Source organism: Pleurodeles waltl, chromosome 10 (genome assembly GCF_031143425.1).
Source record: "Pleurodeles waltl isolate 20211129_DDA chromosome 10, aPleWal1.hap1.20221129, whole genome shotgun sequence".
Taxonomy (NCBI): domain Eukaryota; kingdom Metazoa; phylum Chordata; class Amphibia; order Caudata; family Salamandridae; genus Pleurodeles; species Pleurodeles waltl.
Window position 1 is genome coordinate 231077115 of NC_090449.1, and position 17673 is coordinate 231094787.

The following is a 17673-nucleotide window of genomic DNA, read 5'->3' on the forward strand; positions in this document are numbered from 1 at the left end:
CACGAAATCTCTTTTACAATTGTATTTTCCTTTGATAGAATGTATAATTTTTTCTCCTTTTTTAATGAAGCTAATGTTCTCTCCATTCTTACAGGCTTTACATTTCAAGCATCTGTAGAAGCCATCTTGAGGTTTGAACCAATTTATATTGGATGCTACATTTCTTACATCACTCTTAACTAAAATATCTTTCATAGATGTTCCTTTCCTGTATGTTATTAGAGGTTTATTCAATATGTGTTCCCCTATCAATGGGTCACTCTTATGCATATGCCAGTGCTTTTGCAACAACTTTCTCATCTCCAAATGTTCTGTGTTAAACGTAGTTATGAACCTCGCTGTACCTGATGCTTTACTCAATCTGTCCTGTTCTGTGACGTGTCCTAGTTACTTGTCCTCCATGTGAGGAGAATAAAAGCAAATCTCTTGTACGTGATTCTACTTTTCTCACTGTTCTTTCCAATATAGGTTTAGAGTATCCCCTGTCATACAATCTAGCTATCATTTCTCCTTATACATCTTTAAAATTTTGCTCTGTGCTGCAGATTCTTTTAGCCCTTAGTAACTCCCCAAACGGTATATTATCTATTAAAGGTTGGGGATGATAACTGGTAGCATGTAGGATGCTGTCGCCCGCTGTTGGCTTTCTGTATAATGTTGTTTCTATTTTATTATTAACAATCATTACTTTCACATCTAAAAACTCAATCTCATGCTGATGAATTTTCCCAGTGAATCTTAGATTACAATCATTTATGTTAATCTCTTCCAAAAACTGTGTAGGAGTACTCATGTTGCCTTTCCAGATTATGAAAATATCGTCTATGTACCTTAACCACAAAATTATATTGTCATTCCAAGCCTTGGCAGCTGCAAAGGACGCAGTGCACTGGGGTACTGTCTTGCCACCACCCAAGTGCGACAGCTGGTAGAGAGGACCAAGGGAGACTCTCCGGACCACCACCTGTGATGCAGGACCCATGCCACTAGGGATGAGAAGAGATCCTCGCAGCCGGTTGTCGATGCAGCCAGGTACCTGTAGTTACAGGGGAGTGATACCTTCACCCCGAGGGAGATTCCTCCTTCTTCTTGTGCAGGCTGAAGAGTTGCAGTCTTTTTAGGATGCACAGCCGGGGAAATGTTGCAAAGCTGGCAGGAGTTCTGGATACAATGTTGCAGAAGAGTCTTTCTCGTATATCTGTAGATTCCTGGAGGGTCCAGTCGCGGTTCCTGAGGCCAGAAGTCGAAGCAGAGGTTGCAGAGGAGTCTTGCTGGAGTCTTGCCAGATGAATCTGAGGACCCACCCCAGAGGAAGACCCCATATGGCCCAAAGAGGGGGGGCGTGGTCACCTAACCCAGTAACTCCCTATCAGAGGGTGTCTCTGACGTCACCTGCCTGGCAACTCAGATGCTTCCAGAGTTCCCTGTCAACCCTGGAAACAAGAAGGTAGAACCCAGGGACCCCCTGGGGGCGATCTGGGCACCACCCCTTAGGTGGGAGTGATGGACAGGGGAGTGGTCACTCCCTTTTCCATTGTCCAGTTTCACGCCCACAGCAGGCACTGGGGTACCTGAACCGGTGTGGACTGGTTTATGCACAGAGGGCACCAAATGTGCCCTTCAAAGCAAAACCAGTGGCTACCCCTCCCAAGCCAGTCACACCTATTTCCAAAAGGAGAGAGTGTTTAGCTCCCTCTCCCAAAAGAAATCCTTTGTTCTGCCTTCCTGGGCTTGATCAGATCAAGCAGCAGGAGGGCAGAAACCTGTCTGAGAGATGGCAGCAGCTGGGCTGCCAGGGAAAAGCTTGTAAGACTGGTGGTAGCAATGCTAAGGAGCTCCCACAGTGCCTGAAATCATACTTCCAATACTTGCAACAGTAATGTGGTATGATTCTGACATGTTTGATAACAAACATGCCAGGTTCGTTCGGAGTTACCATTATGTAGCTGGATATATATAGTGACCTATGTCTGCATATAAAATGGTGTCCCGCACTCATGGAGTCCAGTAAAATGGGGCTGGAGTTCATGGGGGCACCTCTACTAGGGCAGAGGTGCCCTCACACACAGGTACCTGCACCTTGCTCTCTTGGCTAAGAGGGCCTATGATAGGGGTGACTTACAGTGACCTGGTGCAGTGACCTGTAGTGAAATCCGGTGTGTGCACCTGGTTCATGCAGAGTACAATGGCAGGCCTGCAGAACCCTTTGCATGGACTCCCTATGGGTAGCAGAATAACTGCTGTAGCCCATAGGGATCCCCTGGATCCCCAATACCCTGGGTAGCTAGGTACCATCTACTAGGGACTTACATGGGGGCACCAGTATGCCAACTGTGGGGATAAAAAGTTACCAGCAACCAAATTTAGAGGAGGGAGCACAGTCATGGGGTCCTGTTTAGCAGGAACCCAATGAACACAGTCAAACACACGGACAAACAGGCCAAAAGTGGGGGTAACCAAGATGCTATAAAGGCGCTGGGTTGGGGGGCTGGAAATCAGTGTAAGGTGAGCAGTGGACACGTAACAGCCCTCACTGCCCCTATCTGTAGGTCTGTTACTCCTTCTGGCGTATCTGGGAGTGGTGTGTGTAAGCCAGTTAGAATTGTGGCCCAACTAGATGAAATCAGGTATTTATAGAGGCCACTGGTGTCCTCCCGATGGAATGCAGCACTTTCTGCTTGGGCCCATACGGTCATTGATTGCAGCCATGCAGCATAACTTAGGGTGGTCAGATGAGAGCCACTTGCAGGTGATTAGTCTTTTAGCCAGAATAAGACCTAGATCAATGGTTCCCAACCTTTTGACTTCTGTGAACCCCCACTTTATCATTACTGGAGCCTGGGGACCCCCACTGAATCATTACTGGAATCCAGGGATCCCCCACTGAGTCATTACTGGAATCCGAGGACCAAAGCCTAAACATTGTAGAAAATTTGAAATGCAAAACAATACACAAAAATACAGAAACAAGCATTCATCAAACACACACACAAATGATAACACTTTTTATTTAATTTGCAAACAAATATAAAGAATTTAAAAAATGTAATTTTAATAGGAAAGTTGGAGCTTTAGCCTCCAATTTCAAGTTCCTTGACATTTACAGTAGGTTTTAACATTTTCAGTTGTACATTTAGCCACTTTATTGATATACACTTTATGAATCTGTTAATTTTCTAAGCAGTCCCGGACCCCCACATGTCCCCGGACCACGGGTTGGGAACCACTGGCCTGGATCTAGGAAATGAGGTGTGTCTCTATCTTTTTTGTCTTTGTGAAAGAGCCCCAATACACGTTTCCCAGGTGAACAGGATGGGTTGGCCTATACAGTGCTCCAACCGGTGCAACACTGTGGTCCAGTAGCAGTGTAAATGAGAGCATGACCACAACATATGCAGTAAGTCTGCATCTAAGAGATGACAGCAGTGGCATCTTGCATTTGGCGACTGAAATATCTGTTGATTTTGGCAGGTGTCAAAAAGGCCTTAAAAGTGATGTGTTATTGGATCAATCAGAATCTGGCTTTGCGCAGTATACGGTTTGGGATTACCAAAAAATTGGACCAGTCTTTATCTGTGTATGGCGTACGCCTATCAGTCTCCCAGTGGGTACGGAGTTGTGTAAGTGGTGGGGAAGTGTGTTGTCATAACGAGTCAGCCAGCGCCCTTTATGTCTAACATTACCAAACACATGCAAATATTCTAGGGTGAAGTGTGTGGGGGGGTTCCCGATTTAGGGCTCCTTTTAGCTTCCCCTTCACAAAACATTATTGTGTGGATGTCTTAGCATGACAATGAACCAATGTAGGCCAGGCAGAGCTATATACTGTTTTCAAACAAATACTGTCAGATTTCAGGTGTACCACTAGCTCTGATAATCTTTTCACCCCTTGATAAGGAATATGCTGGTCTCCACCAAGTTTATAGGAACTTGTACCAGAACTCACCGGGACCCTGGAATTTTTTGAATTTTTGTTTAGAACTGCAGATCGAAATTACATCCAAACAACTTCTTGGTGTTTCTTTGTGATTTTGAAGATTAGCTTTGTCATCACTATTTTGAGTTTTTTTTTACTGAGAGTTCCAAAGTTATAGTTTTGACAAGACGGCTCATATTTGACTGATAAGATCTTTTTGCTTTAGAATTTTTCCAGTCATTGTGATTACAATGATGTGATGACTGGCATATAGGTGTCTGAGGACTATCAGGTTGCACTCAGCTGGCCTCAGAATATGGTGGGGTAAAGCACACAGGCTATCATACTTACCACCACTCATATTAAAGACTTCAGGTCAGGCTGGGCAGTGATTGCAGGCTCCTGGCCTCCCAAACTCAGACTGCCTCAAGGCAAATTTCAATCTTTGACTTGGTTACTGGGCAGACAAAAGCTGGCCCTCTACTTGCACGGCTGTCTACCTCCTTTACTATGTGCCAGAAACAGCAGCAAAGTCTATTACTCAGCCCTACTCCTAAAATGGAGACAGATAAGTATTCTGCTAGCAGTCCTCTCCTTTCTATATACAAGTGTGCAGCACTCTTTGAGGTAAACAACTAAAAAGCCAAAAAAGGTCAGAAGGTCAGTTCATAGCCAATGCAGTGGCAGCTGGGGTGCACACAATGAAACATGCATATTAAAAGCTAGTCTCAAACTTTAGCCAATCATTACAAACTGCATTTTCCTTTGATTGCCACAGCCCCATCATAGGTTTCGAGGCTATCTTCTTGACAATCAAGTGCTGCTGCTGCGTTCTTCTCTCCAGCAAAAACGAACACAGGATACGGAATGGCTACAATGCAATATGCACAAAGCATACCAGAACAATGGTGCAAGCTACCTCTAGAATCTGACCGTTCACAATGTCTTTGCCAGCAGCCTCCAAACATCCTGGGTTCATCAGATTCAGCAACATCCTTTCAAAAGGTTAAACCTTGATAGAAGATCCTTGTGGGTCCAGGGTCCAAAACTTTGGAACTTCTCAAGCCGAACATCATCGTGGAGCAATCTAAGATGGCAGATTTAAGAACGCCCTAAGCATCTGGCTGGATACCTCTTTTTTGTTGTTGTTAGAAATCTCATTACTTTTTTCCTCCTTTCTACTGTAGCACTTTAAGATGACAAACGTGACATGTAGTGCTTTATAAAAACCTCTATAGAGTAATAGAAAGGTGGATCACAACTTCAACAGGTGGCTACTCTATAACTGTATTGGCTAGGGCAATGGCTCAAACTCTTCTAGATTCAGGGTGACCTTCTGGGGCCACCAGGGTAATTAAAAAATGTTCTTTAGGGCTGCAATAATGTGGTTAGGGGCATCTTAATGGTGTAAGCCAGATCATGGATGAGGAAGATTCACCCTTCTCGATCTGTGACAGATTGAGCATCTCCTCAATCCAGATGCTCTTCTTGCTTGGCAGCAGGGTTAAGGGGAACCTCACAGCTCCTGGAAAACCCCTGTAGTTGCCCTGTCCGCATTAAGTTCTGCTAGTCAGCTCAGCCTTGTGATAATCCAGCCAGGAGTCAGGTCACTCCTCCTGGTAAGCACAGATCACCTTCCCATCTATCCTCAGGACACAGCAGGAAGGAGACTTTGCAAGATTTCCAAGTCAAGGCACCCACTCTGGAGAGAGAATGGCAGTGTTGTAGAGTTTCTAGTTCTAATCTAATTCAATATCCTCTGATCCTGCACTGGTGAACAGGTATCCTCAGTGCCAGGTAATGGCAAACCAACAAAATACTTGCTGATGGGCTTGTACTTACAGCTCTCAAGTGGTCAAGGTGGGCGCCAGAACAAACACAAGGGTCTGCTTTAGTTAAAGTTTAAATGTTCCTCCAATATTGGAGAAGCATTCATTTGCAAACCCGATTTTTTAGGTTTCCAGCTTAGTGTCCACACATAAGAACATTCTGACTCTATGGCGTAATGTGCCTTGGCTTCCAGCAGCAGCGCACTGTTTTCTCTTTGCAGTGCAAATTGTCCACACAAAAGGAAACCAGTATTAGGAGACATTTCATCCACACAAGAGAAACCTATGCATAAGAACAAAACAACCTCAGGGGCTACAGAACTTCCCCAACAGGTTACAAAAAACTAAACAGTTTTACAGTAGAGGGAAAAGACAATGTATGCCCAGTATGGGATGTCCATAATAGACAAAACAAACCTAGTGGTGCTTTGTGCAGTAGGCATACGTGGGGTCCAATGGAACCACAACGCTCACCAGTTTATTCACAACTCACACTTCCTCTCATACAACAAGCATCTGTATAACAGACGTGATGAGGGCAAATATTCGTAGTTATTGGAACTGCAGAGGAATCTTACGGGAGAGCCAATAGTTTCCCCACAAGAGGATAGGTAAAAGTACCTGTGCCTCAGACAAACATTATACTGCCAACATTGCCAGAAACCAAAGAGACTGGGTAGAAAGGGAGTAAAAAAACTCAGAAATAGAGTGTACGATAGATGTCCTCTCAGCCGTCTACAAAATAGTAAAACAAAAACTGCCTCTTCAGAGGGTTCACATGATTGATAAAGCTCAATGTGAGAAAAGCGCACGGTTGTCCAAGAAATGTTCAAGGACAAAGTGGCATGACTTTGCTAATCTAGGCATTTTGCCTCAACAGATATTAGTTGAGAAGAAATTATCTGGAAAGGAAACATCACTACAATACATTATCTAGTACAAAAAATGGAAATAGGGAACCAGATACAATATACCTCAACCATACAAAATTGGAATATTTTCAATCATAAAGGAATTCTGCCAACCTATAGAGTCACATGGCCGTAATTAAAGTTAATTTATAAAATCACACAATAGTAAGTTTAAATCCCACTCTAGAATGTATACGAGCGGATGTTCCTTATGTGGCTATTCCCTTGACCCAAACCAAATCAAACCCGGCTGTTCAGCCAATCTGTCATTTTAAAAATTACCACACCCTGGCGTAAACCAGGTTGGGCATCAGCAGTGTGGGCTCACATACAAAATACATTTGGAAACTGAACTTTAAATTATGTTCCTGTAACAGTCATTTCTGGACAATTAAGGGGTCTACATCCTTACTGAAGCCTATTATGGAAATTGACCACAGTTATAGATAATAATATAAACTTGATGCATTAGAGTTTCTTTAATATTTTTCAATATTGCCAAGCAGATCTTAAAAATAGAGACACATGCATTTTAGCACCTTCTATGCTTCGAATGTCATGTCTCCAAAGCTGTAGATGAGAGAACAGTTCATGTGCCTCTTGTCCACATCTTCTCCAAGTCTTCCCTCGGTTTGCTTTCCATTGTTCCCAACCTTTTGTAAGTCTAGACTGAGCTTCCTTAAGCTCCCTAAATCAAAAGAAACAAAATATTTCAAAGAATAAAATTATCTTTCCAACAACTTCAATGTACCTACACATGCATAAAATCATGTACACAGTGAAAGGAAGACAATAGGTCAATAAAGTTTGACAACAGAAGGTAGGCAACCCAAGCTTGCCCATCAATTATGTATGCGTCTGGTGTCACCATCTCATCTTCATCTGACAAACATATGTTGTCTAGAAGAAAAGAAAATAATACCAGAGTAGAACTGGAAAGCTCCTGCTATGTGTTTAAGGCTATAAACAAATGATTATGGTGTCATTATAAATTAACCAAATCTATGCAAACGCTTGCAGTACACAAGAAGAAATAAACATCAAGGAAACCCTGCCATACTCTGTGTAGCCAGGAATAACCTACAGCAAACTATGTGTTTCAAAGTATGAAGCAAAGCAATCCTACGGATGATATGAGCCTCTTCCACCAACCCAGGGTATCCCAACCACTCCTTCATCCATGAAGAAGCATATGTTGCCACTGCGAATAGCTTACGAGGCTACCTCATCAGCAACCTAAGAGGAGGAGAACAGAAACAAAGGAGGGTTCTTTGAGACAACAGATAAAATCATCCAGTACACTGCCCTGGGTTTGTGTGTTGCTGTGGAAGGCACCATAGTTAACGCCTTACTTGTCTCTGAAAAAGCCACAGCTCCCCATTAGAGCTGCTTCATGAAATACCAGCTGGACTTTTTTCAGAAAGACCTGGGTATCACTGCCAGATTTGTCATACGTGTGGAAATGACGAGAGAACAACATCCCCACGTTAAAAACTCCAAAAGTCTCATTCAATAGCAGAGGAAGTGACCCACCAGCAAAAGATCCTTATCAACCAAACAGAATTCTCAGCTGTGTCAACCTTTTCCAAGATACGATACATCAAATGTCCAAGGGGGAGTACACAGACGTTTTACTGCATATGCCCCTTGAGCTTTTTTTTTTTTTTTTTTTTTTTTTTTTTTTTTTTAACAGTCGCCCTTTCGCCCCACCGTAGACCAGTTCATGTGTTCGCATTTACTAACCTTAGCTTTCTTTTTTCTTGAATACTGACAGCATATTCCCTCAGTGGTCGGAGGTCAAGCTTTTGATTTGCTTCTTCATAAACACTTGTTTTATTACTACGAGTACTGCTGCGGCGTCTTTGAGATCCTTGATAAGAAGTTGTCCTTCTCAAAATTGACTGATAACTAGGCAATTCATGTAGGAGAGAACCAGTTTGCAGATTATTACTTCCATCTGGTAGAAAAACATCTATAACAGAAACAAAACATGAAAGATGAACATGGTGGCGTTTACTTCTACAATGCATTAGGGCAAAATGCTCACAATTAAAAGGCTACAGATAAATACACGTACTGAGCATTTTAACCACTTTGAGGCAAATTATTTTTTCCTCAGTGACAGGTAATAACATGGAATATTTTTACCAAAAGACAGGGTTTATTTCGCTTTCTATTAAGACATTTCCAAAAATAATAAATGTCAAAAGAAATAGTGTGAAAATGTGTGATATTTTTTATGTCAACCCCCTTCTGTGGTGATTTACTAGGTAGATAGATAGACAGACACAGATACTTACGGGACTCCAGAGAAAAATCCCAACCATACCAATGAGTAAAAAATTGATAAACCATGCTGTCTTTATCACCCACAGCTGGGGTGGGAAGGGGAGGACATAAGTGGGGCAGCGCACCCTGTTCAGCAGTACAGCTGAATGTAAAATGTTATCTGAAAGAATAAAATGGTGCCTTGCTCATCAGGTGAATAAAGACTATAGTCTCACAGTAAGTGTGAGTCGAAAGGTGATTTAAGTTTGTAATATACAAGTAAGTTCTGATGCCTTGGTTCAAAGGGAATGAGAACAAAAAGTGCTTAGGGCATGCACTTCCTAGTCTAACTTTTTCCTTAAAGACATCATAATAACAAGCATTTGCAATGCAGTGGGTCTCACGTTTGCTCGAGTTAAAGCTATTAGTGTTGTAAATTCAAACCAGACTTTTCTTGACACAAACTGACGATGAAAAGTGAAACAGTTTCAAATATGCCAGCGGACGGTCGCCATGAGCATGAAACAGACACAGAAAACTAAACTGAAGTTAGCTCACAGTGAAACATATTGGCAAAAGTGAAATTATCCATATTATCGGCAAAAGTAGAATTATCCATGTAACAGGGTCGATGTCATGCAAAGCGCTCGACTACTGCCCAGCGAAATCGCGTTGCGTAGGAAATAAAAATAAAAAGTAGTCCAGAAGCCATGCGGAAAAAATGGAGCCTCGTATGTTTTCAGTAGTTTATCGATGCTCTCGAGGACGGCTAAACCCGGAAAAGACATGACTTATACATGCCTTTCACTAATGAAATCAAGCGAATTTTAAAAGGCAAGCCCATGAACCAACCAAACTGATGGGTGTGGTTAAAAGCCCACAGAGAGATTACAACAGGGGCCAGAGCGCTAGCATGCGCTCGGCCCTAAAAAGGTTTAGGTATATTGGGGCGCTTAGACAACACTCAGTATAGTTCAATGATCCCAATCCACTTCAGCCGTTGAATGCTTTCACTATGAGTGACTGCATTTTGCTGGGGGGAAAAAAAAGGTTCCCTAAGAATAGAAATGATTAGACACTTTTTCAGTGACTGTTAGATTCTATTTATAATATGGTGTCATGAACAATTTGAATCACCATCAAGACCTTTATTTAAAGTGGCCGTGTTGACTCATCACTATAAACCAGCTCAGGTGTATTTATTTATCCTATGGAAAAGGACCACAAATCATTACACAAGCAAGAGTGTATGTGCAAATTTCTATGTCAAAGCCACAGCCCTCAGCTTTGTGTGATTGATATTTAGATTACTTGCATCTGACTCGAGAGGGACCCTACAAATGATTTGAGGGACTGCCTCTGGAGGAAGCTGACAGGCACTGAGATCTGACACCTCACCCCACACGTCCTGCCCAATTTACAAGCATAAAGTTATAGGATTTGGAAGTTGGAGTGCAGCACTTGTCCTCCTGACTGGGAGAGAGTGTGCCATCCAAGTGGAAACTTGAGTGAGGGAAAATAGGAGAAGTGCAAGAAGTCTGTGTACCACACCCTTCTCGCCAGTGTGGGCCAGAAAGTATTGTGGGTGCTTGGTCCTGACCCTGTGGAATCAAAGGAATGGGATGAAACACAGAAAAGAGGAAAATTCCTCTGCAACCAAAATACGTCTCCTATGACTTCCTGCTATGTATACTGGAGGAAACAGAACATTAAGCAATCAGGGTTTTTATGAGTGGCAAAAGGCCTATCGGAGGGATGCGCCACAAGGCAAAGATGTATTAAACCACCTTTCGGTGGAAGGGTCACTCATAGTTGGTAAGATGACACACACTCCGAATGTCAGCCCGGGTGTTCAGTGCTCCTGTCAAATGGTACACTTCCCAAGAGATTCTAAATTGATGCACCCAGATCCAGAGAATGTAACCAAGAGGAGGCAGAAGTAAGACCTGCACAGCTGGAAATTGTGCCCCTTCCCAAAACATCCAATTTCTAACCTAAATGCCTCAGATCTTCTGAGGAGGTGGAAAACTCGGCACAATGTTGTGTCCAGTGGGTGCCTCTATGACCAGCAGGTGCTGTGAGGGCTCCAAGTAAGAGTTGGGCTCAATGATGGAAACCCCCAACTGCTGCTGCAAAGACATCGTTGCCTGCAAGTGGTTGGTTGTAAGCAGCCAGTCATCGCCTTATCCACCAGGATCAGGAGATGTTAGTCTGAATAGAACCACCACAAATTGATAAGGCACGGACCCCACCACTAAATGCAGGTACTTCTGCCTGCAGAATAGTCATGTGTAAATTACATTTCCAGCAGGTTGAGGGACACCATCCAGTCTTCGTCTTCCAGTGCAAACAAAAACTGATGGATGGCATCTTGACTTTGTCCTTGCAAAGGTATTTAATTCAGAACCCTGAGTTCCACCATCAGGCACAAACCGCAGTCAACTTTGGGATCCAGAAAGTAACATGCTAAATTTTCTGCTATGGCACCAACTCCACAACTCGTTTCCGCAGCAAAACTGCCACCTCCTGCTGCAGAATATGCAGATGGTCTTGAGATGGGAAAGCCTGCGTGTCATGGATGAACATGGAAAAGGGTCCTCTGGCAGATAAGGCGTTTGAAGGGCCCATTGAGCCTATGTTATGCCCTACTAAAATGGTTGAAAGAGGAAAATCCAGTTTAGCACAAGGCAGGCATACTCCTTCAAGGACAAGTTAAAGTGGTTAGCCAGGTGGTGCCAAGAAAGAGCTTGAGAAAAGTCGGTGCCCTAGCCTTTTCTTATTCTCTGAAGTGGTAAACCAAAGAATTGTGCTACTGTCGCTGTAGAACTAGTGCTCTCTGACAATGCCTGCACTGGAAGCCCTTGGAAAACCGGCAGAGTTTCCAAAAGAACCAGAATTCTTTCTGGGGAGTTTGAAGTCAAAGTAATCTTGTAATCACTGAACCAGTCTTAAATCACTCCAAAGTGGCATCTGTTTTTTTTTTTCCCAAATTGCTGCTGGCCATCAAACAATACATCCATCAGGGTGGACTGGATATCATCAGAGAGTCAAGTGGATGTCACCCAGCCATGGCAGCATAACGTAACGGATGACCTCACTGCTCTGCTCATGGAATATGCTGTGTCAAGTCCTTAACTATAAGTTTACACTCTTCATGTCCATCTTTGATGAGCTTCGTTTAATGCTCTTTCCGGTGTTTTGGGAGATATGAAGGCACCAGTGCTGTAATGTCCCATTAAGGTACGAGTATTATGGGCAAGAAAACAAGGAGGCATTTAAGGTTTATGCCAGGCTCCCAACAGAAAAGGCCTTCTTTCTGATGGCTTCTAGCTTTTTGAACTCTGTCAGAAGAGAGTGATGGAAATGGAGTTTTGTTTACCACAAGACAAGGCTCGGACAATCAAACTTTCAGGAGGCAGCTTAAGGTCTAGAAAAGGCAGATCTCCTAGGGTTGATAGGTGCATTAGCCACAAACCAGTGCAAAGCAGGTGTTGAATAAGGCATGTTCCACCCCTCCTTAATGGACATTATTAAAGGGAAGGTGAGGTTCTGGAGGTTATCTGGAGAATGGAGAGTGTTAAAAATATTGTAGGCTAGCCCACTAAAGGCAATGGTAGCTGCAGAACGTCCAACGCTTTTCTGACCATTGTGGAGAATGAAGACATTTCTGTGGAAACAAGACCCAAGGAAGGGTCAATTTTCATTTCTGGAAAGTGTCCAATTCACATGCAAATTGTAATGTCAAGTAGTCAGATGTATCTGACAAGGACGGAGGGAAAAGAGGCAAGGGAAAATGATCTTCCCCTTCAGAAATATTTCTCAATAACCTTTGCACATAGGCGTGGTGAGATTCTAGGGCATGGAGTTGCTCTTCAACGCATTTTAGCTTCCTTCTGGAGTGATAAGTCTTGACAGAAGGTATAAGCAGGTTAGACATTGGTGCAGGTGGCAGAGGTGGTGCAGAGGCACTGGAATATACATAGGTGGCAGAGCCAAACAGGGCACTGGCTGCAAGGGTCCTGTGTCAGAACAGCATTGAATGGAGCTGGGACTTAAGAAGGCTATATTTGAGGGATGCTTGGCACCTGGGTAAATCCTGCAGGCAGTTTACCAAGTGGAACCCCACAAAACTCCCTGGGGCTCAAAAGCACCACAAGAGGAGGCCACCGGTCTTCTTTGGTGTGGTTTATTGAAGAGTTTCACTTACTTTGCCTCAATTGCTATTGGAAGTACGCTATGACAGCTGGAACAACAGCAGGAGTCCTGACAGGACTGAAGGCACAATAAACAGTCCTCATGTCTCTGTCATAGACATTTGGCTGTCACAGGTGTGACAAGACTTAAAACTGACATTATAGACTGTTTTAGTGATTTATGATTTATGTCGCCAGATGCCTCTTCCAGCACTGACATAGAGCCAGGACTCCAGCTCAGCAGAGCTATGAAAAATTCACGTTTCAGACTGATGCCTCGGGATATCCAGAGATGAAGAATCTGCTGGTAGAAGTATCTATGAGAGGCAAATTTGTTTACTACTTTGATATCACTGAGTAAATACAGCTGGATTCAACTGTCACGCCTTCTTCTCACCTCATCTGCCAGAGGTAAAAGTGACTTTCTGTAGACAACACTGCCATTTTACATCAATGAGTGCTACTTTGGAGCATCTCAGCCCTCAAAGAATGGTCACAGATTAGAAGGAAAAGCCCAAAAGGCACAAAAACTCACCAGTAGGCAATGGTAGTAGATACTTTCTACTAGGTAGCGAACAGTGAATTTTAATCAAAATGGGTAACTCAAATAATTAAGAGGACAGATCAAAGGATAGTTGACAAAGAATCCAAAATCCTAAGCACAGGAAACAATGCACAACAAAAAATTGACTGGGAGGAATAAAACGATTAGTTTTCTGTCTCATGGGGAGTTGAACCAAAGAAGGATGACGTATTGAAATTGGACAAGACTGTGTGCACAGAAGAGAGCCAAGGAGGACCCACATCATGAAGCAGAGGGGGGAAACATGAGTTATAAGTGAGGGAACTATGTGTTAGAAATGAGAGAAAGGTCTGAGTGCCGCCCAGGTGGCATCACAGTGTATTGCAACACAATACAGTATCTGGCTTGTTAGCCCTGTACTAAGGGAAGTACACCAACTTGGAGCAGCGTAATTTAGATTCCACCCTCTACATATACTCTATTTACATGACTACAATGATATAATTTATATATTCGATGTGTCCTCTAATTCATTTACCCATGTGTGTCATCTTTATGCATTATTGTAAATAAACAATGATGAGCACATTTAGAAATCGCATGTAGTACATCGGATTGCATAAAAGTACAAGTTACTTACATTCGGTAACGATATATTTGGTACAGACATATTCTAGTTGCAGATTGTTTACCTTTGGTCATGGATATGGATACGGAGAGAGTTTGGAGGGGGCGCTGGACCCTTTAGAATGCCAGCTGGACCCCCAAATGGACTCAGTTCAGGATGTGGATGATGTGAGTGGTCTAGACACCTCCCCTGACACTGGTATGCTCTCTCCTCCTACCGTGGCTACGGAGGATGGTGCCTCATACTCCATGGTGGCGCGAAGGTCAGCTGAGGTCTTGGACCTTGAGCTACCTTCTGTGGAGGTTAGGCCTAATATCCTAACCGATGTGCTTCAGCCAGGGGTCTTCCACATCCGAACCCCTTCTTCCCTTTAATGAGGCACTGACGGACGTCCTTTTGGGTACCTGATCCAGACCAAGCTCAGGGGGTCCTGTGAATAGGACGATTGCCCGCCGCCATCGGCCTGCGCTGACAGACCCAAAATTCCTCACCCAACAACCCACCCCTGAGAGCCTTGTCATTGAGGCTTCACCTTCGTCGGGGACATTCCTGCTGCACCCCCAGATAGGTAATCAAAAAGGAAGGACAACTTGGGGAAGAAGTTGTTTTCTTCCAACAGTCCAGCCCTGCAGTCCGTGAACCCTGCATGTGTTTTGGGCTGCTATTCCCATACTCGCTGGGATACGGTCGCGCAAGTGCTGACTAGAGTTCCAGAGGAGGCCAGGACTGTCCTTTCCCAAGCCGTGACAGATGGGAGGGACGCATCAAAGTTCATGATTCGTTGTGGACTGGATAGGACCGACTCTCTGGGCAGATCGGTTGAATCAACAGTGACACTAACACGCCACGCCTGGCTGAGAACATCAGGCTTCTCAGGGGATGTCCAGCAATCTCTGATGGACATGCTCTTTGATGGCACATCTCTTTCTAAACAAGGCGGACTCAGCGCTCGAGCGCTTCAAGGATTCCCGAGCCACAGCCCAGTCCCTTGGCCCGCGCCTGCTCCTAGACCCCAGCAGTCTGCCTTTTGTCCCTTTCGTGGCTACGGAAGGGGCACCCAACCTCGTTCTTCTCCCCCCACCGGCCATCGACCCACGCATGCTGTACAGCCCCTGCGCGGCCGTGGACGCGAGATCCTACGCCCCAGGGGATCAGGAAGCCAGCGGGTCGGCCAGTCCACCCCACCCCCTCTTCAGCCCCCAAACCATCCTAGACCGCGGGTACACCAGGAACCAGTTTGTGGCAGGATTTGCCATCACCTGGCCCAGTGGCAATCTATTAACTCGGACAGGTGGGTTCTCCAGATTGCCCGAAAGGGGTACTCCCTCCCCTTTGAGGCACCTCCCCCAGCCATGCCGCCTTCATACAATTGCATATCGGAGGATCATATGGCGCTTCTCCGCAAGGAAGTCCAAGCCCTTTTGGCCAAAGGAGCTATAGAGAGGGTTCCGTTGCCAGAAGTAGGTCATGGTTGCTATTCCCGCTCCTTTCTGGTGCCGAAAAAGGACAAAGGCATTCGTCCTATATTAGATCTTCGGTCCCTCAACCTCTTCCTCAGGAAGGAGAAGTTCAAAAATTTGACTTTAGCTCAGGTCCTATATGCCCTTGACCCCGGAGACTGGATGGCAGTGTTGTATTTGCAAGACGCATACTTCCACATCCCCGACTTGCCGGCCCACAGACGTTACATATGATTCGTAGTAGGTCACGAGCACTTTCAGTTCACCGTGCTCTCTTTTGGCCATACCAGTGCCCCACGGGTGTTCACGAAAGTGATGGTTGTGGTGGCAGCTCATCTGCGCAGGTTAGGGGTTCCAGTCCCCTACCTCGATGATTGGCCGTTGAAGGCAAACTCGCCCCGGACAGTCGCCTCCCACCTCCAGACTAGGGTGAACCTTTTGCATTCGCTGGGGTTCACTATCAATGTGCCGAAGTCACCTGACTCCTTCTCAGACACTTCCTTTCATCAGAGCTGGTCTGGATACATTGCAGTTTCGGGCATATCCTCCTGAAAAGCGAGTCCAGGATATTCGGGCTATGATACTTATGTTTCAGCCTCTATCTGGGATTTCGGTGAGAATAACTCTGAGGCTGCTGGGCCTCTTGGCCTCCTGCATCCTGCTAGTTCAAAAGGCCAGATGGCATATGCAGACTCTGCAGTGGCACCTGAAGTTCCAGTGGGCGCAGCATCAGGGGAATCTCTTCAACAAGGTCCAGATCTCGGAAGGATCTCCGAGAGACCCGCAGTGGCGGTTAATGAATCAGGATTGGGTCAAAGGAAGATCCCTCTCCTTTCCCCAATCAGATCTTACAGTAGTGACAGATGAGCCACTCCTGAGATAGGGAGGCCACATGGGAGAGGCGGAGATCAGAGGCCTCTGGTATCCGACGGAAATCGGGCTCCATATCAACCTTCTGGAGCTCTGAGTGATTCGACTAGCATTAAAAACATAACTTCCCTCTCTCAAAGGGAAAACAGTGCAGGTGTTCACAGACAACACCACCGCCATGTGGTACTGCAACAAACAAGGCGGAGTGGGGTTGTGGACCCTTTGTCAAGAGGCTCTTCGCCTCTGAACTTGGTTGGAACATCAGGGCATTTCCTTGGTGGTACACCTGGCAGGCTCCTTCAATGTCAGGGTAGACAAACTCAGACGACGATGCATGGTTGATCACGAATGGCTTCTCCATTCGGAGGTGGCGCAAGGTCTCATCCTTCAGTGGTGCAGCCAATGTGATATACTTGGTTAGACTTGTTTGCGTGTTGGAGTTTCCAAGGCGGCACTCGTCTGCGCCGCTTTTCGTCACAAGTGGAATTCAGGTCTCCTGTACGCCTTTCCGCCCATACCACTTCTGCCCGGAGTTCTGAAGAAGATCAGGCAAGACTGTCCCAAGTAATCCTGGTGGCTACGGACTGGGCACGAAGAGTTTGGTATCCCAAGCTGGTGAGCATGGCCATAGCTCCTCCGATCAGACTGCGTCTTCGGGAGGATCCTCTGTCGCAGCAGCAGGGGAGGGTAATCCACCTGAACCTGTTCACCCTCCACCTCCTTGCGTGGAGATTGAGTGTCGACAGTTGACGTCTTTTGACCTGCCACCGGAAGACTGCAACGTTATCTTGGCAGCCAGGTGTTCCTCAACCAAAACCTTATATGCCTGTCATTGGAAGAAATTTGTGGCAAGGTGCATCGACAAATCTGTCGATCCTCTATCTGCTCCTCTCTCTCAGGTCCTTCTCTTTATTCTTTCCCTTGCCCAACAGGGCTCCACCCTGGGCACCCTTAAGGGATATCGCTCTGCTATCTCTGCTTCCTTGAGGTTACCAGATCAATCTTCTATATTCAAATCTCCCATTGCTGCGAGGTTTCTTAAAGGCTTCACACATCTTTTTTTTCCTCCTACCCC

General features: G+C 45.0%; 1 protein-coding gene across 1 annotated transcript in view; it reads right to left on the bottom strand.

Moving 5' to 3' along the window:
* TMC7 (transmembrane channel like 7) overlaps positions 1 to 17673 on the bottom strand; it is a 304277-nt gene that overhangs the window by 192558 nt on the left and 94046 nt on the right. The window contains exons 2-3 of the mRNA XM_069210233.1: positions 8400 to 8628; positions 7196 to 7344 (exon numbers count right to left, since the gene is read on the bottom strand). Coding sequence (XP_069066334.1) covers positions 7196 to 7344; positions 8400 to 8628 — 378 coding nt within the window. The remainder of the gene's footprint in view (positions 1 to 7195; positions 7345 to 8399; positions 8629 to 17673) is intronic.